General features: G+C 37.3%; 2 protein-coding genes across 2 annotated transcripts in view; one reads left to right on the forward strand and one right to left on the reverse strand.

Moving 5' to 3' along the window:
* Window positions 1–10: 10 nt before the first annotated feature.
* Window positions 11–13,407, reverse strand: LOC113521915 (protein VAC14 homolog). The gene is made up of 12 exons (XM_026907577.3): window positions 13,185–13,407; window positions 12,948–13,098; window positions 12,253–12,483; window positions 11,022–11,239; window positions 10,364–10,484; window positions 9,634–9,757; window positions 8,351–8,764; window positions 7,581–7,686; window positions 6,369–6,543; window positions 5,383–5,501; window positions 4,526–4,605; window positions 11–3,952 (listed from the first exon to the last, which is right to left on the reverse strand). Exons 1-12 carry the CDS (start codon window positions 13,283–13,285, stop codon window positions 3,648–3,650), a joined length of 2,145 nt encoding a protein of 714 aa, XP_026763378.2. The 5' UTR covers window positions 13,286–13,407; the 3' UTR covers window positions 11–3,647.
* A 104-nt stretch (window positions 13,408–13,511) lies between these two features.
* LOC113521775 (E3 ubiquitin-protein ligase AMFR-like) overlaps window positions 13,512–24,262 on the forward strand; it is a 39,837-nt gene continuing 29,086 nt past the window's right edge. The window contains exon 1 of the mRNA XM_052899800.1: window positions 13,512–14,154. Coding sequence (XP_052755760.1) covers window positions 13,849–14,154 — 306 coding nt within the window. The 5' untranslated portion in view covers window positions 13,512–13,848. The remainder of the gene's footprint in view (window positions 14,155–24,262) is intronic.

Consider the following 24,262-nt stretch of genomic DNA (forward strand, 5'->3'; position numbering starts at 1 on the left):
TTTGTGTATATATATATATATATATATATACACATACAAATTTATAAGCCTTAGATAGAAATCGGTATAACGACATATTATGTCTACTTAAGTCTGCCGTCTTTGGAAATCAACACAGTGTTAGATATACCGGGCTGATATAACCAACTTAAATTTAGAAACAGCATCTAATCAATAGCAATATGGTTGCCTCCTTTCTTCTTATGCACATATAAATATCAAGAGTTTAAAAGATACACCATCAGTCGCTATTTTTCTCAATTCATAGCCTGCTGCTAGTGTATAGAAAATGTTTGATGTGTCAAATATTTGACAATAACAAATTTTACATTACTAGATTATATATTGGACACAGTTTATGTAGAAAGTATGCAAGCAGATTGTATCTGAATTTGGTAGGGTTATACGGCCGTATAACATTTTCTATACACTAGGCTGCTATGAATTGACAATTTTATCACTCCTTCTATGTAATTCCTTGTAGGTACTTAGTTCTAATCTTACAATAACGTACAATAAATACAATGTTTTCATACAATAATATACAAGGATATAATTAAAATTTGTATCGTACAAAAAACAGACTTCAATTGTGACAAAACCAGTTATTTCACTAAAAAAACTGAACTACTAAACAGATTTTGAAATAAAATGTATAAAACCACTTTGTAAGTATATCTTTTTAGACAAAAAAAAAAGAAGATGTTTCCAAATCGGTCTAGAACTGATGCGAGTTATGAGGTAACCAACAAAAACAAACACACGATCGAGTTGAGAACTACCTTCTGTTTAAAGTCGGTTAAAAGCGATCAGATTCACATGTCGTTTACATGTAATTTGAATAGATACAGTGGTAGATACAATTAATACATACAATACCTACTTGTACAACAATTAGTTCATTACCTTAAGGTTGTCTTGAAAAGATTGCTCTCAGCAATAAGACCGCCTTACTGTACTTATACCATTGCATCGTTATATTTATTGTGTTGCTTGTCCCCTAAATTGTATAATGGAAATAAAGTATACTCATTCATTCATTCATTCATAATACTGATTTTACAAATTTTACATTAGTGTCAATTTTTTTTTGATGGGTGAAAATGGTATGGTAACCCCCCTACGCTAACGGGATACGCTGGCGGAGCACCAGTGAAGGGTAATAGATGAGAATGAAAACAGGCCAGTTAGCTCATCATGATGAATTCATCAGGAATTAACCATGATAGTTTCCAGGGGGAACAGCGAGTAGGTCGACCTGGTTGGGTATATTGCTAGCAATGGGATTCTCAGTCTCCATTACTAACAATTCCTTTCCCCCTTATTGATGTGGTTAGAATTGATAATTATATTTTGGAACTTACGAAATTTGTGTTTACATTCATAGCGACATCAGGCACGTAGACGGAATGTGAGGCTTTGTTAGTTATAAAGTGTACTTTTTATGTCCCACATACATTTAACGTCGTCACTCCATACAGTGGAGGGGGGGGGGTCGTTCTTCACTGCGTTTGCCTATACAAGGTCGTCATTCAAGAACCTTTCTTTCTCATCGGTTATCGGTTCTATTGAGCAGCCAACTGCCACTTCAGCTTGCTATCCTTTGGTCTATGTCGGTTACTTTGTTTCTTCTGCGAATATCCATTCTAGTCAGACGAGACGGGTACACAAGCGACAGTATTTGTTTTAATCTAATTATGTATACAATCCAATTTGCACAATAATTATATAGGGATTGGGTTTAAAATTTCATTTTCAACAGTGCTTATTTTTTTTATTGATTATTGATTAATGACCGTTTGGTCCCGGCATAGAATAAGCCATCGCTTCCTTTCGCGTGGGTGTCGTAAGAGGCAATTAAGAGAGGGCGAGGGATAGGCAGCGGCGTCCCTCTTAAAACGTCTCTAAAGCCTGACTGCGGTTGCCAAGCGTAGCAACTACTGGTAAATCCCCACAAGGGGGAGGCTTATGTTCAGCAGTGGACAGTTAAAGGCCGATATGATGATGAGTATTGATTTTTGAAAGTTAAAATTAACAAAATGTGATAAATGTAACATTTGGTTTTTTTTACCTTACCGAGCACATTGTGTGAAATACAGTATAGCCTATTTCTTTCTCATGGAGATTTTATAACCGTTTCTACTATAAGCAGGTCGAAAGCAACAGTTCTGTTTTTTTTTTTTGATGGGTGTAAATGGTATGGTAACCCCGCCTGCGCTAACGGTATACGCTGGCGGAGCAACAGTGAGGGGTGACAGATGAGGATGAAAAGGCAGGTCAGTTAGCCCATCGCGATGAATACACTTGGAATTCAGCACGATGGTTTCCAGGGGGGACCACGGGGAGGTCGACCTGTTAGGGAGCAACAGTTCTGTTCACCAAGCTCATTTTCCGCCCACACACTATAAAAGCACACGACTATCACATAATATTTCTACCGTGACTGCTTCACTTGTGTTTGCATGGCTGTGTTTCGGTTTGAAGAGTGGGATATGGCGTGAATTTATACGGTACAGAAAAATAACACCTGAGTCCTCAGGAATGGTAACGCATGGCGGGTATTATGGGCGAAACAGTATACTCTGTTATGTCCATGGTACTGCTCATGTCTATAGGCGACGGTTACCACTTTCCATCAGGTGGGCCGTCAGCTTGTTCGCCATTCTAAGTTGTATAAAAAAAATAAATCAAAATTTATATATTTTTCCTTAGAGCAAAAAGTTTTGTGATGAAATAAAAAAAAGACTCGTCAAACTACTTGTTTTGTTTATATCTTTTGGTGAACCAAGGTGTGACTGTATTAAAATAGTTGATTTTAAACTATCGCGTTGTTTACACATATTTTAAATACACAATCGGGAGTTAACGCGATGTGAAAGCTTTTACAGGTGAATAGTACCTACATACCTGCTTCTTTACTGCCGACGTTTCGACGTGGATTGCACTACGTTGTGGTCAAGACAGGACTGAAGTGAGCGGCGTCTTGGTCTGACAGCTCGAGCAGTCTTTTCGAAGATTATGTATTTAAAATAATTTATACTAAACTCAAAATAGCAATAGTAAGAAATGAGTCGATTAAATTAAAAAGTTTAGAGAATGAAGTATATATAAACAAAATGTTTTATTTTATTTTTTATACATATTTTATACATATTTTACTAATTAATAATAACATTATTATTTATCTAATAAATATAATAAAGTTAACTATAGACTTATCTAATAGTTGATTGTATTTACAAAAATATAAAAAACATACTTATCGAGTTGATAAAGAATAGTATAAGCATATTTTTTTATATACTTGGTTTATTTAATAAACAGTCTCGGCTTGTCTTCCTGTCCAAATTGGGTTTTGTACCAATTGCACTGTATTTAACATTATTTTTTGGCGTATTTTTATATAACCGAATCATAAAAACATGACTGTTCTTTACAATTAATATTGCATTTGAAACTGGCCGGTAGTTTTATAAGAAATATTATTAAAAAATGCTCATATAATTGACTTGTATACAAATCAGTATGATTTATTTTTATTGTATTTGTTCGTTCAATATGGCAGGCGTGGCGTGGTGTGGTGTGGTGTGGTGTGGTGTGGTGTGGTGTGGTGTGGTGTGGTGTGGTGCGAGGCGGTGCCGGCGGCACTAGGAGTAGCGCAGCGCGAGCGCGGCGTCGTGCAGCTTGCCGCGGCCGCGGTCCAGCAGCCGGTACTGGCGGTGCGCCGCCTGCACGCGCTCGAACTCGCGCAGCAGCCGCTCGAAGTCGACGGGCGGCGCGGCCGCGGCGGGCGGGGCGGCTGCTGCTACCGGTGCCGGTGCTGGTGGCGGCGCACACTGCAGGCGGTTGCGCAGCGCGTGGAAGGCGTCGGTCTGCGGCAGCAGCATCAGCAGCCCGTACAGCGCGCCGCGCAGCTCGCCGCCGCCCGCGCCCAGCAGCTCCAGCCTCATGTCTGCACGCGCCGTCCGCCGACCACACCACGCGGCGCAACCGTACGCGGTTAATGTCTTACTACTTCCACCACCACCACCGGTACGCGGTGCGAGGGGGAAAAGAATTGTTAGCAATGGAGTTTGACAGCCCCATTGCTAGCAATATGCCCTATTAGGTCGATCTCCACGTGGTTCCCCCTGGAAACCATCGTGAACAATTCTTGTTGAATTGGTCACGATGGGCTAACTGGCCTGCTTCATCCTCACCTATCATGCTTCACTGGTGCCCCGCCGGTGCATACCGATAGCGCGGGTGGGGTGTTACCATTCCATTATCATCCACTTAAAAAAAATCGTACGCGGTGCAGCCCACTACTAATGGTTGATACTGAGGTCTAACCAGTATCAGTAGGGGGGAAAGGAATTGTTAGTAATGGAGACAAACCCCATGCTGTAGTCTCTTGGGAAAACCTCGGCAGAGAGCTCATTCCATAACCTGAGTGTTCGTGGGAGAAAACGGGATTCTCTAGGAAATAATTACAATGTTTTCTTAGAAAATAAAAGTACAAATCTACAAAAACATAATCACTCACATGCGAATATCGGCGACTCGATGAGCTGTACCAGCTTGTCCACTTCAGTCAGAAAGTCCACAGTGATCTCCAAATCACCGCTGAATTTGTGTATTAAGGAGACAGACCCACTATATTCACATCAAACATTTATATTGTAAATTTACTGGGTACAGAGGAATAACACCTGAGTCCTCAGGAATAGCAACGCATGGGGGGTATCATGGGCGAAACAGTATACTCTGTTGTGTCCATGGTACTGCTCGTGTCTATAGGCGACGGTTACCACTTTCCATCAGGTGGGCCGTCAGCTTGTTTGCCATTCTAAGTTGCATAAAAATAAAAAAATAATAATACTGGTGGACACTTTAATTGTTGACGTTACAGGAAAATATTCTTAAGAGATTGTCCCTTACTGTCTGGAATATTTTGTTACTTAGTTATAACTGACTCTCAACTTAATTATAATTAATAACAAATAAAAATTATCTTATGTACTAAATAAAGTAGTAGCGAGTTCCGAAATGGACTTTTTTCACTGTATTGTAACAGATAACAAATTACACAGAATTGCATTTTGTTTAATATAATTAGAATTTTTGTTATTATTCCATTATTATTATAATGTTGTATTTTTGGTGTTTGACAAGCATTGTTTAATCTGTAATACTCACCAAAAATATGTATATATATCATCATCATCTTCCTATAATATGTATATATATATATATATATATATATATATATATATATATATATATATATATATATATATATATATATTATAAATAAATAAATATAAATAAGGAAATTAAGACAAAAATGTTGAGGCGAGACATGAATGAAAGCTAGCAGGTGCGCGAGAGTAGAAAGGATACAAGGTGGCTATGAGCGCGTTGCAGTGCGCGTAGTTGTGCGTGAGCAGGCACAGCGCCAGCAGCGACACGGGGCTGTGGCACCAGCACGCGTACAGCCCCTCGAACAGCGCGTGCGTCGCCTGCGCGGTGCACAACGCAACGCGGCACAAGTGCCGGGAGGCAAACGAGCTCGATATACATTCCATGTATCCAATAGTGCCATGAACATCACAGAATACACAGAATAATTTTTTTTTTAATGAAGTGATAACCCCGCCTGCGCTACTGGTGTACGCTGGCGAGGCACCAGTGAGGGATGATAGGCAATTCAGCCGGCCCATCGTGAAGAATTCGACAAGAATTAACCACTGTATCGTTACATTTATCAGTTGTCTTGCTTATCTGTATATATAAAAATTAATGCCACTTTTCATTGTAATTTTATAACTCAAGAACGGGCTCACCTATCCAAAGCAAATGTTTAGGCTTTGTTCGGACTATTTAGTAGATGGTTTATGTGAAGTTTGCACATAGTCCGTCGAGAGGTTCTTCATTTATCATATTTTTTGTAACAAATGAATTCAATAAATGGCGGATCATTTTGTTAATGGGGATTTTTGTGTCAAATTGAAACTTTTTTTAAGATGGGGATTACGTTATGCTTATTAAAACCAAGCTATGACGGGGAACGGGATTGTTACTAATGGGCATTAGTAGCCCCATTACTAACAATATACCCTGTCAGGTCGACCTCCTAGTAGTTCACCCTGAAAACCATCGTGATTGATTTATTGTTAGATTCATCACGGTAGGCTACCTGACCTGCTTCATCCTCACCTATCATCCTTCACTGGTACCCCGCCAGTGTATACCGATAGCGCAAGCGGGGTTACCATTCCATTATGATCCATTAAAAAAAAACCCAGCCATGAAGACATCTGGTGACAGACAGCTTAGTAAATTGATGCGGTTTGTCCGAATGTATAAAATGTGTGTGCGGTACGTACCGGCTTGTCGAAGGAACGTAGCTGCAGGCGCAGGTCGTAGAGCTCGGCGGCGGTGAGCAGGATGGTGTTGAGCACGTCCACCATGGTGGCCACGAAGCGCAGGTTGCGCTCCTGCAGCAGGCAGCGTGACACCGCCCTGTAGATGTCCTCCGCGTTCAGCAGCACGCACAGCTGCCTGCCACACACCACACACCTTACATCATGATACTCTCTATAAGGGAACTCGATATTATCATCATCGTCATTTAGAGCCCTTAACCATTCACTGCTGAACATAAGCCTTCCCCTTGAGGGGTTTTACCAGTAGTTGCCACGCTTGGCAGGCGGATTGGCAACCGCAGTCAGGCTTTAGAGATGTTTTAAGAGGGACGCTGCTGCCCATCCCTCGCCCTCTCTTAATTGCCTCTTACGACACCTACCGGAAAGGAAGTGGTGGCCTATTCTATGCCGGGACCACACGGCCACTCGATACCGTGAGCCAAAAATATCGATGTTATAGAATTGAATATTACAGTGCAAAAATTACTTTTACACCCTGTCTCAGGAGGCATAGCTGTCTGGGACACGGCAGCACAGACCTGGAATCTGCTTCAACTCTCCCCCTCCCTTCTGTTACCAAAAAATACTCAAATTTCTGTAATAGGGGAAGAACAGTACAGAGCTGATTTTTATACACCATTACAGATATTGTAAGAAATTAACACAAAGAAATATATATACACCATAGTCTTCAGGAATTGCAATGTATTGAAGGTAGCTTATTGTTAGAATTAATTTTGTTATAACCATAGTGCAGTGAGGCGACAGAGATCCGGCTAACAGTATGCCGTTCAGAGTATCTGTTAATATATACAATACCGTTATCGCATGCATGAGATAGAACGAGACAGTAATACAGGGTGTTTTGTTTTTCACAAGCGAGCACTAAAGAAAATGTATCAATGATAGATTGGTTCACCACTTGTTTAGACAGACAGGGCTCATACGGCACTGTACAGTAACTTCAAAACTTCTTAATAGAAACATTTAATATTATAATAATATGGCCTTTATTCAGATCAACTTAGTACATTAAAAACAAATTTTTTTTTCAAGACAGGCGAGAGTGGAGGAGGCCTTTGCCAAATGGCAAACAGATCTTCAAAAAATAAGTAAGAAACAATTATTAGAATATGTTATTTTAAGTTTTTTTAACATTGAATATTAACTCACCTAATAATAAACGCTCCTCTATCTTCCAATAAATTATCGTCGGCCGCGAGTAGCCTCAGCAAGGCTTGTAGGAACTTGTAGTAGTATGGACTAGACTCCAAATCACCTGAAGGCAAACAGTTTTTTTTTTTCTACAAAAGAGTATAGTGACTTCAATAATGTATATGTTGGTGATAATTTTACCAGAGGGAGACTTTGTACAAAAGTCTATTGCTTGGGTACCTCTGTCCTATTCGTGTTTCAACCGTGAAGCAGTTGTGTTTGCATGGCTGTGTTTCGATTTGAAGGGTGCGATATGGCGTGAATTTACAGGGTACAGAGGAATAACACCTGAGTCCTCAGGAATGGCAACGCATGGGGGATATCATGGGCGAAACAGTATACTCTGTTATGTTCATGGTACCGCTCATGTCTATAGGCGACGGTTACCACTTTCCATCAGGTGGGCCGTCAGCTTGTTTGCCATTCTAAGTAGTATAAAAAAAAAAATTTAATGGACGATAATGTAATGGTTACTCCGTCTGCGATATCGGTATACACAGATAGAGCGACAGTGAGAATGAAAGAGCAGGTCAGTTAGCATATCGGGATATGATTGAATGATAAATTAGTCACAAAAGTTAAGTTTCCAGGTAGGACCGCGTGGAGATCGACCGGATAGGGTATATTGATAGCAACCTCTCCATTGCTAGCAATCCCTTCTTTCACGTCAGGGGGTATCACGGGGAGGTGGAGCTGCTAGGGTACGTTAGCAGCGGAGGCGGTGGTACCTGCGTGCGCGGCGGGGCACGAGCAGATCTCGGCCAGCACGGCCAGCGCGCGCCGCACCACGTCGTCGGCCGCGTCCGTGAGGCTGCCCACCACGCCCACGAACACCGCGCCCGTCGCCGCGAACATCTCGTTCGGCAACTTATTGTACAGGTGCAGTATCCAGTCCAGGGCCGCCACCTTGGTGTGCACGGAGCTGTGGTGCAGCATCTGCGTCAGCACGCCCACCACTGCGGGCAGATCTAGTCGGCCCTCCCCCTCGCCCTTCCTCTCGTCTTCTGTATCGCCCTCGCCCTCCACAACTCTGTCCCTTTCTGATTGCGGTTTGTCCCCATCCGCAGCTTGTGGGTCGGTGCCCTCGGATACAACCAGCTTTGTTAATTGAAAGTTAACTGTGGCTGCAGTTTCTCGGATGTCTGAACTTGTTCGTTAAAGAGTTAAAAGATAAAAAAATACAAGACAGGATCATACTACACTTATCGGGGTTTCAAAAAGTATAATAAGAATCTACATCATCTCAGCCGTTATCCGTCCACTGTTGAACATAGGTCTTCCCCATGGACTGCCATAAAGAATATAAACAAAAAAATACTACAATGTCAATGTTTAAAAAAAGCTTTATCCTTTAAATAGTTCTTAATAAATGCGATAACTCGTTATAATTTTTATTTAGCCATATAAAGGCGTATGGTTCCGGCATAGAATAGGTCACCCCTTCTTTTCCCGTGGGTGTCGTAAGAGGCGACTAAGGAGAGCGAGGGATGGGCAGCAGCGTCCCTCTTAAAACATCTCTAAAGCCTTACTGCGATTGCCAATTCGCCTGCTAAGCGTGGCAACTACTGGCAAAATTTCTCCAGGGAGACTTATGTTCAACAGTGGACAGTTAAAGGCTGATATGATGATGATGATGATGATGATAATTTTTATTTTTGTGGATATTAGCTTTTTTCTTTTCTCATCCAGCTTGTGATAAACAATACAAATTGTAACTTATTTATTAATTTTCATATAAAGTATTTTATGGAACATGGAATGGCAAGCCAGCTTATATCCCATCTTAGGGAAAATAGTGACTATCGCCTATAGCCACGAACAACACTGGAAATTACAGAGTACTCTGTAATTTCTGCTCATGGTATCCACCATGCATTACCACTCCTTAGGACTAAGGTGGTATGCCTCCATGCCCTGCAACTTCACAGCCATATCCCGTCATCGAAAGTACAAACGTGACCACCGTGCAGTATGAGTAGCGCAGCGGTACTGCATGTGGTGCAAAGGATACTCTTGCGCGGATCGTCGCAGTAGGCGAGGCAGGGCAGCACGGCGGCCAGCACGCCCGACGCGTACGGCAACATTCCGCCGCCCGCGAGCTCCACGAACTCCTTGATCCACGTGATGGCCGTCAGCTGCAACCACACATGCACCGCCATCACCACCCAACACATCATTATCACACTGCCACTAGTAATTACTATCATTTAAAGAATCAGTTAAAAATGCGAGGTGCTACTTCCTCAAAGAGATTTTGTTAAGATATATTTCTTTGTAAGATTTTACATATACATAATTTGCTATTGGAGCATTCAAATAAACATACTTATTTTAAGAAAAAAGTTGACGTGATTTTTTTATTGGCTCTCTGTATAAATAAAATTTGGGAAGATTTTTTCACAGACAACATTTTATTGACATTTACAATTGATATATATATATATATATATATATATATATATATATATATATATATATATATATATATATATATATATATATATTACTTAATTATATATAATAATTATATATTTATTATTAACTAAATGCGACTTAATTATGTCATTATTAAGTCGCATTTAGTTTGTTGATCCAAGTTATTTCCTTAGTAATCAAGAAATTAGATCACTACTAGTTTTCAAGATTTTGGGGAAGTAAGTCAATTAATATGTCTACATTACATGTCCCTACATGTCAATCACAGGTACAACTAATAATGATACAATTTGATATGAGCTGACCTGCAATAACTCCTCCGGCGACTGCGCGTGCGTAATGAGAATGTTGATCATCGCTTGGAAATCAACACGCGACGGGTCCTTCTTTATACTTCTTAGAAATTCACTCAGTTGCACGTCACACCTGCAATTTAATATGAAAAATATATAAACATTAAACAATCAATATAATATGGATAACATAAACTATTTTGTTTCATGAGTGCAGTATAAAATTATCATTGACAATAGATTAGATTGATATCGATGTTGGATTCGAGAGTTATACTACTGTTTTTTTTATTTAGATATATTTTTATTTAGATTATAAACGTTCATATATATGTTACAACAAAAGAAACTATCTACTAATTACAGAGGAAAATAAACGTCGTGACGAAAATTACTGAACTTCTGACCAAATATATCAAGCTTTTCACCATCCTGATGAGCACCACCACGCTGAACATTATTATAAGACCGGCACATTCTTAAAATGGAATTGTTAAATACACAAAACATTATACCTAGTGTTTGGCACATCAAAAACTGTTTATACTGGTAAGAATTTTTGAACTCAGAACTCGATAATTGTGTAACATAGAAAAAGTATACAATTGAAAAAAAAAAACAAATTGAGTCCTTGAATGAATAATTATACTATTGCTATGTGTGCACTCACATCCTCCTGATTTCCGAGTTGGCGTCGTCAAGCATCTTGAACAGTCCATCGAGCAGCTCAGGCAGGTGCACAATGAGGTCAATATCGGGTACCGCGTCTAACACTGACACCCACGACACGATGAACTGGCGCCCGAATGCATTCCGTGTATAGATGCGCTCGCGCAACATTGGTACAAACGCCGCCAGGTCGAACGACGATGACTCTGTCACTATGTCCTGCACATTTATACTCATTACAATATATTTATCACGCCTATATGGCCAGACAGGGGGGAAAGGGATTGTTAGCAGTGGAGTTTGACGGCCCCATTGCTAGCAATATAACTTTAATAAGTTATACCTAATGGTCGACCTCCATGTGGTTCCCCCTGGAAATCATCGTGCACAATTCTCGTTGAATTCGTCACGATGAGCTAACTGACCTACTTCATCCTCACCTATCATCCTTCAGTGGTGCCCCGCCGGTGTAATCCAATAGCGCGGGTGGGGCTACCATTCCATTATCATCCATAAAAAAAATATGGCCAGACAGGGCAACGTATTTGACGATGTTAAGCACTATTTTTAAATTGAGTCTCTAAAATAAGGTTGCCTGTAAGAGATTGCTTTTAGCGATAAGGCCGCCTATTGTATATGCACATTCTGTATAAATACTCCTTGTATACATCTCTACTGTGCGCAATAAAAAGTTTATTATTATTATAAGGTTAGAGAGTGAGTTGACAGTGCTACTAACAGATTGATCCAACAGTTGGACAGTTTTTCTTAGGCAAGTAGTCTTGCTATATTGTTAAGTACTATGTGGCCTGTGACTGAGCATACTCTCTCTAACACCAATATTGTACTTGCATAATTTACTTTTCGAATAGGTAACAGAACTGTCAGCAATATACAGAATAACTATAGTGATGTAATAACACTAATAGAGGGAAATAAATGTATTGGAAATGAAGATTGGAAGATCCAGTCCATTAGGTCCACCTCCACAAGGTTCCTCTGGAAACTATTATGGTTCTAAATTCTTAGTAAATTCATCATGACTTGATCCTTACTGATGCTCCACTAGCTTATATCAATAGAGTATTTATAAGGTTAGGAAAATTTTCTATTATTTCAGAATATATGAATTTTCATAGGCAATTTCAAAAGGATTTTTTAGCTATTTTACTAAGTTTTTTTTTTCTGTTTAGAATAATCCAAGCAAACTATAGTTTTCATATAAGGTATACCTTAACTAGTCTATCCAAAAGCTCAGCCCCTTGCTTAACTTGAGGCTCTGGGTCTGCAGCAAGCCTTGCGAGTGCATCAAACACAATCGGAAACTGAGGCAAGGAGTCCCCACGTGCTATCTTCAGAACATTGAATAGAGCTTCGGCAGCTTGATATCGTACTCTGGACTCACTTTCACTAAAGCAAGCTATTATTGGATGGGTCAGTTCAGGTAGATAGTTAACACAGCCCTGTAAGTAGAATTGAATCATTTATGTAGCAAACATGTATTATCTATAAACAAGTATATTTGAATAAAGATTATTCTACTGTATTATATATTGGAAGAGCAAAAAATAGAAGGTTGTATAAAAATATAGAAATTATGTTTCTTTCTAATGTTGTGTTCTCAGTGGATTCATCAAGACTGAAAGTTGCAACCACCTTGAATGCTTCTCCAAATAAATATACTCCAGGACTTCCCATTTTGGATATAAATTGCAGGTAGAATTAAATTAGGTAAATAAAACTATCTTATTAACATTATATGCTATAAGTCAACATTTAAGAATTTTTTTGGTGGGTGAGATGAAATGGTAACCCTGCCTGCATTATCAGAATACACATTCCAAATGTTAGAATCTTAAATAGTTCAGAAAAGGGAGAATAAAAATAATTAATATCAAGTACTCTATCACTTTACTTATTCACGTACCTTTCCCAGTCCAACAGCAACCGAAGACAGTCCCATTAGAGCGCCGTTCTTCACATTGGGGTTTGTAGAAGACATCAAGTCCTGGCCGAGAACTCGAATCAACCGCTTAATCTGACTTGTGTTGTTCGTATCACTAAAATCTTTTACCATCCTACAAATAGCATCATATATACATATTAATCACAAAAGTTTATAGCGGTAATTTGATACTAAGAAAAAATTATAAATTACACATACTTTTCAATTTCAACACCAGCAAATTTTCTCTTATCGTAAATTTTGTCACATAGCCCACGGACGCAGGCTATGCTCAATGGTGCATAATCTCGTTCAGACATTTTAGTTCATTTATTTGTATTCTTTTAAAATTACGATTATTTATTCAAACAAAATAAAATAAAATCAGCGGTTGTATTGTCGTATATATGTTGTGATTCCCGGTGATACCTATAAAACGAAATGACAGCCTTATGACAGCTAAGTCAAATTTGACAGCAAACCACAAAAAAAAAAAACAAAGTACACCAAGAAGTTTATATCATAGTTTATCATACTTTATATACATATAATGGGTATGTTATTGTATGTAGGTAGCTCTTTAGACAGTCTCAGTCTTTTAATAGTTCAATGCATTACATTCGTGCGAATGAAGGCTAATAGAATCTGGTAAGACTGATCTGTGTACAGTGTGCACTGTGCAAGTGATATCAATCGTTGTCTATGTTGTTTTTATCAGGAAAATATAAATTTGTGTTTTGTTATTAATTGCGCCTAATGAGATGTTTAATCTTTTATCCGTAGTTATGTGAGCGTTCATAAACTATCTAATGTCATTAAACTCGAAATTGCAGTGTCGTTTATATTATTGTTTTACTCAGTATATAAATTGTAAGCGTACAATATGCCTGTGACACTATTGGACAGGTTGCCCTTGCCGAATCTCAAGGCATACACGACTGGAAGTGTTTTATTATTATCAGTGGCTGTTTACTATGCGATGAGTGTGACGAGTGATCCAAACTGGCGGGCAAATTCTACTCTTCAGCGGCAGGATGGGGTGGTTGTAGAATCTGATGTGGACGCGTTAAGGATGGTGCCGTCTGTGGGTGCTGATGTGCTGAGCTTCTACGGTAACGGCACGAGGAACTTTACTGAGCAGTTTGTTGAGGTGGTGACGTTCATGATGCAGGAGCCACTATGCATGTGGGTTAGTACCTACCTACTTTATAACATTTTATTTACAAAACCCTGTTATATTTAAAACATGTCTAGAACTTTGGTTCTTCTGTTTGCTGCGGTTTTATCACATTAATTTAGATACACAAGTACTATATACATATGTTCTCCCTGTATGCCAATTTTTATCAAACAAAAAATAATAAGTACAAACAAACATATATTTAAACATGTTTATAAACTTTCACTCTTAAATATTAGTAGAATGTTGGTTGGTTGGTTCAGTTAGTGGTTTTTTAATTATTCACTATTTAAAACTTAATTTTTTTCTTTTACTAGCAGGAAAGGGCTATAGACACATTTTAATAAAGAATAAAGTTGTTTCACAGTTGGTAACAATTAGCTTACACTCAATAAAGAGATAATTAGAAAACTTCATCCTTTTAAAATTAGTTAGAAATATTCATTATTAAAAATTTGAAAAATTAAAAAAATATATATTATTAATAGATTAAATAAGCATAAAATAAGTAATGTCTTAGAAAAAATTAAGTTCAAATTTCTATATGATGAATAATTTATCAATCACATAGTTTGATGAATTTATGATGCTTTTTGTGTTGATGTGTGTGACCACTTTCCATCAGGAGGGCTGTAAGCTTGTTTACCATTCTGTTTTATAAAATAAAAAAAAAAAAATATAGCTTTTTATTACAAATATTTTTTTTCTGGCTAAATTTTGTTGAATCTTCATTAGGCAATAAATTGACAAGTGAAGTACATACTGTTGTTAAAACTGTCCACTGTTAAGTCCACTTAGTAAAAGTGATTAATAACTTTGCAACTGCTGCTTATTAAAATTCCTTTATCAATTTGTTAGGATACATTTTGGTTTATATTTTTAATTTTTTGTCATATCAAATTAATACTAGAAATTTTCCCTTAGACATGTGTACTGAATTACGTGCATTTTATTTTTCAACTAACTTCAAAAAGAGGGTAGGAGATTCTCAATTGATGGAGATTATTGGAATGGTACCCCGCCTGTGCTATCGGTATACACTAGCGAGGTACCAGTGATGGATGATAAATGAGGATGAAGTAGGTTAGTTAGCCCATCCTGACGAATTCAACAAGAATTGTTCACGATGGTTTTCAGGGGGAACCACATGGATGTCGACCTAATAAGGTATATTGCTAGCAATGGAGCTGTTAAACTCCATTGCTAACAATTACTTTTCCCCTTCAATTGATGGAGTTGTAACATTGTAATTTGTCCATTCTCCATGCTGCAGTTACCTTTCTCTTCTCTTCTTGGCAGGAAATTCATTCTTTCGTAACTTAAGTGGTAGCAGTTGAAAACTTGACTGCAACTGTACTGCATGCATCTGTATGCATCTATTTAGGTTCTGTTATAAATGGTGACTATTAATGTCATCTCTTAATAATACCTTAGCACACAATACATTATAGAAGAAATAAAATACACCAAGATAAAGCCTCACCTTATACTAGTTTTTTTTATGCAACTTAGAATAGCAAACAAGCTGACAGCCCACTTGATGGAAAGTGGTAAGTATCGCCTATAGACATGAGCAGTACTATAGACATAACAGAGTAAACTGTTTCACCCATAATACCCCCCATGCATTGTCATTGTCGAGGACTCGAGTGTTATTCCTCTGTACCCTGTGAATTCTTATATATTTATATTCTTACATACTTTTTTGTACACCAAAAAAGTTATAGAAAAAAATTATTATAATAATTAATATTTATTTATTTAGACAACATACGGCCCATTTTGTTAGTTATAAATTTACTTAACCTATGTTAGTAAATGAGCAATAAGTACAATAAGTGTGCCTTATAAAAGTTAACTAGTCTTGGTATGATCTCTCATTTATCTTCACAATTACTAATGCTGGGAGTACCACTTTACACTGAATTTAGCAGTCCAAACTCTTTGGATGCCAGTTTGACCTTGCCATCGAGGTGATTGCTCGATAGTACTGCAGAATGTTCATAGCAAGGATGACTACTCTTAAAGATGGTAATAGGTGTATTTCGGAATTGCGGAAATGCACGAAACACGATTTTTTTAGCAGTGAACACGCAAAATTCTTAGATGTTTGCCTTATCTTGTATTCTATAATCAATTTGGTCGCATCTCAATGACCTCGAAATTAGAAATATAAAATTTAATATGAACATAAATAAATGTGCTCACGACTAAATTCCCTGCTGGGTAATTGGAGATATTTGGCTTATTCGTAAACGTTGAAAACATTGAAAATATTCGGATTTTGCTTTGCAACAAGCAGTTCTTTATCCTTCAAAAATGGCAGTTCCAATCGCAAATTATACGACCGATATTGAAGTGAACGCTGTCGATTGTAAAATGAATTATTAAAATCGGTTCCAAATTAGCGACGTAACTAATCGCGTAGCATATGTAAAAATTTCCTCTTTTGGAAGTCGTATATATTTTTTTTCAAACGAGGGTCTACTTTAAATTTTGTCGTTTAAAAATAGAACCTCGTTCGTTTTAGCAGTTGACGATTTTGAACAATTGACTGTCGGATACGCGCATAGATACGATTCATAGAATAACAGAGAGCTGACCATTGTAGTAGGTAAGGTATTTATTATTATTTTTTTCTACACGTGACTACTACTGTGTCGTCATCGTGACACGTCACTCTCTATTAGAATAGAACGGACAATACACAGAGACATTCTTTATTATACCAGAGAGACTTTACATCATATCATTAGCATGGGTACCTGTTGCATTCTACAAACATTCTTAGTTATTGGATAGGTACTACCTATAACTCGAGATCTACGAAGGTCGGGAACACGTGTGTAACACTATTGGTGTTTTTTTTTTTTTGATGGGTGAAAATGGAATGGTAACCTCACCTGCGCTAACGGGATACGCTGGCGGAGCACCAGTGAAGGCTAATCGATGTTAATGAAAACAGGCCAGTTAGCCCATCATGATGAATTCATCAGGAATTAACCATGATAGTTTCCAGGGAGAACCGCGAGGAGGTCGACCTGGCTGGGTATGTTGCTAGCAATGGGATTCTTATTCTTCATCACTAACAATCCCTTTCCCCCCACACTATTGGTTTTTCAGGTGTTAGTTTAATTGCAATGGTAACTATATGCATGATACATACTTTATATATAATAAAAAATTAAATGGTTGTAGTCACAGGACATAAAATTATGTTACGGACGTTATTTTCTATTCTGTAACATAAAATAAAATAAAACAAAGATTAGAAAATGAAAAAAAAAAAAAATAGAAAATATGCGCTTGCTTGCATTTTAGAAAAACGTGACTTTAAGGCACACTGTAGGTATTTATTTATTATCTATGCGTACACGTGACACGAACCGAAACCTTAATTATTATTAAATTACGAAGTATAATTATTACCAATAAATATTAATTGAACGTGATGTATGTAGTATGTATATATATTAATATTTACTGTTGAACTTGTAATTGGATTGTCTGTTCTAGAAATAGATATCAATTAGATGAGACTAGACTTTATTATTTATTGTTCAGAACAGTACCATAGTCGATTTCAATAGAACGTCATAAAAATGGTAAACAAACGAATAATCGATACGACCATTTAAACGGTCTGCTGATGTCCAATAGTAGTTCTAATAAAATATCGATTATTTGATTGATTCGATTTATTACTAACTAGCGGCCCGTCCCGACGTCGCACGAGTGGACATTTTTAACATTTCCCTTCACTGCTCTGCTCCTATTGATCGTAGCATGATGAAAAGTATACTATAACCTGCCCGGGAGTATAAAGAATAATTGTACCAAGTTTCGTTAAAATCCGTCGAGTAGTTTTTGTTTCTATAAAAATGTTTTGTTTTGTTTTCATACGTACAGACAGACAAAAAATTTACTGATTGCATTTTTGGCGTCAGTATCGATCACTAATCACCCGCTGATAGTTATTTTGGAAATATATTTCATGTACAGAATTGACCTCTCTACAGATTTATTATAAGTATAGATTACATTTAGGCATTGTTTATGTAATAATTTAAACAAAACTTGGTTACTTTTTTATTAAGTTTTATTGAAACGAACTGTAGTGCGTGATTCGGTTGGATAGGTAGGCATTGACTTCCTTCATACGGCTGAATAGTCACGCCTTTGGAAAACAATGTGCTCTCAGCTATATCAATGGTTCTCGGCTAGTGTTTGACATTACAGAATGTAACAAATAGATTTTGCTCGTAAAAAAAAACGACTTACGTCGTTATAAAAAAAAAAAACTCATAGACAAATGAGAGAAGCCCGTAGATTAGATAGGTAGATTGGCAACATTTGAATTTAGAACGCGGAATCGTACTCATATGTCTGCGAGATTGTATACCTAGCTTCGTACAAAGCTGTATTTTGCTGCACGTAGAAAAACGGCGACTTCAATCGTTACAATATTAAAATTGGTCTAACCAGGAGTTGAATACCCCCATTGATTTGATTGCAACAAGAACTATCAGAATCGCTTAACATAGCCACGAAGATTACATAGGCGCGATGACAACTTCCTCAATTTGGGAAAAGCTCAAAAATAAATAAGTAGGATCGATTTGGCACGATAATTCTAATCATTATGTACCACTCGTTAGAGTCGTCATGATGATTATGCAACCGAATCTCGTTGGTGCTGTTATCTGCTATTAGTTCGTGGATCTGCGTAGATGTCGTTCGCATCTTTCATTATCGTACCATTCTAAAGGAAAATTACTAAATTGGGGGAAAATCTATACTCATATAACCACGACCCTCAGGGGGGAAAGGGATTGTTAGCAATGGAGTTTGACAGTCCCATTGCTAGCAATATGCCCTAGTAGGTCGACCTCCACGTGGTTCCCCCTGGAAACCATCGTGAACAATTCTTGTTTCATCCTCACCTATCATCCTTCACTGGTACCCCGCCGGTGTATACCGATAGCGCGGGTGGGGTTACCATTCCATTATCATCCATTAAAAAAAAACCACGACCCTCAATACTTGAAGAATATAAACGATGCAAAGAGAACGAAATGTCTCTGAATGTTTGTTCTGGTACTACTCAAAAACTACTGCACCAAATTGGATGCGATTTTACAGTTGTATTTTGGAGGTCGAGATTTTAATCTGGAGTATGTTTTATTTTGATACGCGATCTGGAAATGATCTATTTTCACTTCCAAAATGACACGGCTAAAGTTAGTGTTACAATATTGATCAGAGTTAACTTTATCTCACAATCAATACGATTAACTAACCATATTTATTTATTTATTTATAGGATTACCAACATAAGATACAGCTAAACATTTTAGTACAATACACTGGTAGATTAGATCTTACTGTTCTTACATTTATAGGCGACCACAGCGTGCCTTGTGTTTGATAAACATTATATCCGATGATAGTATTGCGCAGAACGTATTTATTTATTTAAACTTGAATGCACAATGAAACTATGTACGTAATTATGGCGGACTTAACACCGGGCGGTGTTCTCTACCAGTCAACCATTGGGCGAACAGAGAAATACGTAGGCGGTGCATTATTGAATAGAGAAAATATAAAAAGAAATAATATATTTATATATTATAAACATATAATTAGATGTTTAATTATATAACATATAATTATAAAGTATGAGAATATATATTGTAGTTATACACACACGACTGTTGATATTGGAATACTATGCGTAGTTTTAATGTTTTTTTTTTTATTCAACTTAGAATGGCAAACAAGCTGACGGCCCACCTGATGGAAAGTGGTAACCGTCGACTATTGACATGAACAGTACCATGGCTATAATAGAGTATACTGTTTCGCCCATGATACCTCCCATGCGTTGCCATTCCTGAGGACTCAGGTGTTATTCCTCTGTACCCAGTACATTCACGCCATATCCCACCCTTCAAACCGAAACGCAGCCATGCATTCACAACTGCTTCACGGTTGAAACACGAATGGGACAAAGGTACCCAAGCAATCGACTTTTGTACAAAGTCTCCCTCTGGTGATGTGTGTGTGATGTGTGAACATTACGGAATTGTATAAATAAATTAAGAATCTACTATTAAAGAATTCGGCGCTTTCTAATAGATGTTGAACAAGATTGATACATAGTTGTGTAATACAATAATAGCTTTACAAATATGTAGAATCTTCTCGGTTCCATCGTCTTGTTTCTTTGGCTATATTACTCAGTTACGTTGTCGATTCTAATCAGGATTTTGTAAATTTTTTGCAATCGACATGGCTTACTCACGAGTTGGTCGCATAACTGTTCACCCCCGGAACTTTTCGATGCCCTTTCCAGGATCTAGGAGTACAGAATAATCTTAAATACGCAAATAGTAGGTCCCATATTAGAGTTAAAATTAACTTTAGAATGAATACATGGTACATATACCCTGTGTTAGTTAAATAAAACAATAAACTGCTTAAAATTATAAGAGGACTGTATTTTTTGTTATAGACAAATGAAGTAATAACAATTCCAAAGGACAGTTAGAAACCGAAAGGGACTAAGTGACAGTTCGAATTATAATTTTTAACTAGTTCAAACATTGCCTTGCTTAAAAATTTCATATATATATATATATATATATATATATATATATATATATATATATATATATATATATATATATATATATATATAAAATACTTTTAAAATTCTAACTTTATGAATATGTCTATAAGTGCTGTGGAGTGTCTCAGTACCCCAATGTGGGAACAGCGTATATATATTTTTTATTAATATGTCGGTATTTTCCCATATTATTTTATTTATTAGTAAGGTTTTGACGAAATCCTTTATGCAATATGATTTTATAATAAAAAGTTATAAACGTTATGCTAAGTGATTATTAATCTACTTTTTATACTTGCACAGATAATGGTACCATTTTATTATTATTTTCCTTTTTTAATAGGTGTCAGGCAATTAACTCAATTGACAAGAAAATTAATTCTATATTAGACCGTAGATAAAGAAGATGAGAAAAAAATGAGTATAATAGATGATTTGGATGATTAACATGATGGTTTCATAAGAGATTTTAACATATCCGATGAACAAATGGACGACTATATCATTTTTAGATATAAATGCAAATTTTGTTGAGATATATAAAATTATCGATTGTACCATTTGCCAAAAATTTTATATTCAATGAAAGCTATATTTCGTAGAGCAGATAGGGACTTTGTAGCTTTTGCCTAATAAAATAGATGTAGAAAAAGCAAAAAAATATCCCATATGGGCAAAAAACTTATCTGTTTAGAGCATCAGATAAAAGTGCAAATGATGAAATTGATACTTATTAAAATTTATGTTTAAAAACTGATTTGTTGTTCTAATTAAATTCATTTTTGTATAGAGTACTGCAGCACCCAATGTAGGAATAACTAGTACGACAGATAATGTTAATATTGTACCAGAGGAAGACTATACAAAAGTCAGTTGCTTGAGCACCTCTGTCCCATTCGTGTTTCTACCGTGAAGCATTTATGTTGGCATGGCTGCGTTTGAAGGGTGGGGTATGGCAGTGAATTTACTGGATACAGAGGAATAACACCTGAATCCTCAGGAATAGCAACGCATGGGAGATATCATGGGCGAAACAGTATACTCTGTTATGTCCATGGTACTGCTCATGCCTATAGGCGACGGTTACCACTTTCCATCAGGTGGGCCGTCAGCTTGCTTGCCATTGTAAGTTGCATAAAAAAAAACTTATTAAATTACTCGAAGAATCAATGATAGGGAATATTGTAAGGTATTCAATATAGTAAACAATAATGCAGCCAATTAAGATTCTTACGGTTGAGATGTTGCTATCTATAGATATATTACTTAAAAAATAAGGTCGAGATGAAGACCTGCTCTATTTTAAAGTCTGTTAAAATAATCAAAACAAGGGACATTATCAGTGCGACTGTTGGTGGCCTGTGGGAGTCTGTAGTCCGCGCGGCCTGCGCTGTGGACGTGTGACGGACGATGACGACACACGGCAGATAATGTTACACACACAGACAGAGATAGATACCGAGGGTGTCTCAAATGATATGAAAACTGACCGTGTCACTGCTATTTGCCGTGACGTAAAGTAAAAAAAGTTATTCGTAACAAACCCACTCACCGCACTAAATACTCCCGAAAGTATCTGTAATGCCCTCGTAATGGCCTGCGTAGACGAACCTCGTATTTTTTTTTTAATAGAAGATGATGGAATGGTAACCCCGCCTTAGCTAACAGTATACGCTGGCGGGGCACCAGTGATAGATGATAGGTGAGGATGAAAAGGCAAGTCAGTTAACCCATCGTGATGAATACACTTGGAATTCAGCACGATGGTTTCCAGGGGAGACCACCGGGAGGTTGACCTGTTAGGGTATATTATTAGCAGTGGAACTGATAATCCGCATTACTAACAATCCCTTTTCCTTCAACGAACCTCGTTTATCGTTGGAACTTTAAACTTTTTAGAAGTCGCTTAACTTTAAACCCATTTTAGTTGGGGGAAGGACCTGTTAGTAATAGGGTCAAATAGCCCCATTACTAGTAATATACCCTGTCAGGTCAACCTCCACGTGGTTCCCCCTGGAAATCATTGTGGGTAATTCTAGTTGAATTCTTCGGGATGGGCTAACTGACCTGCTTTCATCCTCATCAGTCATCTATCACTGGTGCCCCACCAGTGTTTACCGATAGCGCAGACGGGGTTACTATACCATTATCACCCATTAAAAAAAAACATTTTAGTTCCACGAATAGAATGAAAAAGATTATTGATAATATTAATTAATTGGATATAACAACTCCAATTCTTGCAATATACCCCAATAGATCGACCTCCACGTGGTTTCCCTTGGAAACCATCGTAATTCTTATGGAAATCTTCAGAATGAGCCAACTGACCTGCTTTCATCTTCACCCGTCATTTCTGACTGGTGTCTTGACAGCGTATACTATTGGAGTGGCGGCATTGCCACTTAATTTTTACTCATTAAAAAAAGTACAATAAATATTACGGAAGATAATTGAATATTTTACTTTACAAAAAAAAAACAATACGTCAATCACCCAGTCTGGATTGTGCCCTCAGATATTCTTTACCTGGCTCCTCACAATACAGGGCACCCTAACTTGAGTACCACGCGACTGGTGTGGTTACCAGAGGGAGACTTTGTACAAAAGTCGATTGCTTGGGTACCTTTGTCCCATTTGTGTTTAAACCGTGAAGCAGTTGTGTTTGTATTTCGGTGTTCGGCTGTGTTTCGGTTTGAAGGGCGTTTGATATGGCGTGAATTTACTGGGTACAAAGGATTAACACCTGAGTCCTCAGAAATGGCAACGCATGGGGAGTATCATGGGCGAAACAGTATACTCTATTATGTACTATATATTCTAGTATGTACAGCTCATGTCTATAGGCGACGATTACTACTTTACATCAGGTGAGCCGTCAGCTTGTTCTAAATTCTAAATTTTAAAACAGCCATTCTAAATTGTATAAACAAAAAATTGTGTAGCACTTAATGAATGTTTAATTCCTTTAAAACGTGATAAAACTATTAAGTGACCAAAACGGAAGATACCGTTGTCGATTGTAAAAATAATGTTCAGTATTAACGGGAGATCGCGTAATAAACACACAAAAAACACAGGTCAAATAATGGACTACTGTTTGAAGTGGTTTGCACTCGTGCGAACGAACGACAACAATTCGAATGTGCAAAAAATGTAAAAAGTTAAACACAATCACCATATGGTGTCGTATTAACAATGCATTGGTAAAATTTTTTTTTTTACAAATGAACAAACAAATACAGCTTTGTTATTTAAGTTCACATTTAACAAAGACAAACATTCATAGCACAGATGAGATTATTTTTTTTATGGATATAGCAACTAAAATAATGTAAAATTTAAAATATAGTATAATTGACATTTTATAGTAATTTTCAAGACACCAGAGGATCTACTATGAAATGAAATTCCGCATTTTGGGACTCAATTTCGTTTTTTTTGTTCACACTGAAATCAGCTCAGTAAATGGAACTTAATATT

This window comes from Galleria mellonella, unplaced genomic scaffold (assembly GCF_026898425.1).
Source record: "Galleria mellonella isolate WM207_F2 unplaced genomic scaffold, CSIRO_AGI_GalMel_v1 utg63, whole genome shotgun sequence".
Classification (NCBI taxonomy): Eukaryota; Metazoa; Arthropoda; class Insecta; order Lepidoptera; family Pyralidae; genus Galleria; species Galleria mellonella.

What these genes read in the sequence shown, in the direction of transcription:
- LOC113521915 (XM_026907577.3), bottom strand. Translation starts at nt 13,285, where the DNA reads ATGTCTGAACGAGATTATGCACCATTGAGCATAGCCTGCGTCCGTGGG. An exon ending in CGCCGGAGGAGTTATTGCAG is followed by an intron (nt 9,758 to 10,363) that starts GTCAGCTCATAT and finishes GTGTGGTTGCAG; the next exon opens with CTGACGGCCATCACGTGGAT. An exon ending in AACGCGCTCATAGCCACCTT is followed by an intron (nt 4,606 to 5,382) that starts GTATCCTTTCTA and finishes ACACAAATTCAG; the next exon opens with CGGTGATTTGGAGATCACTG.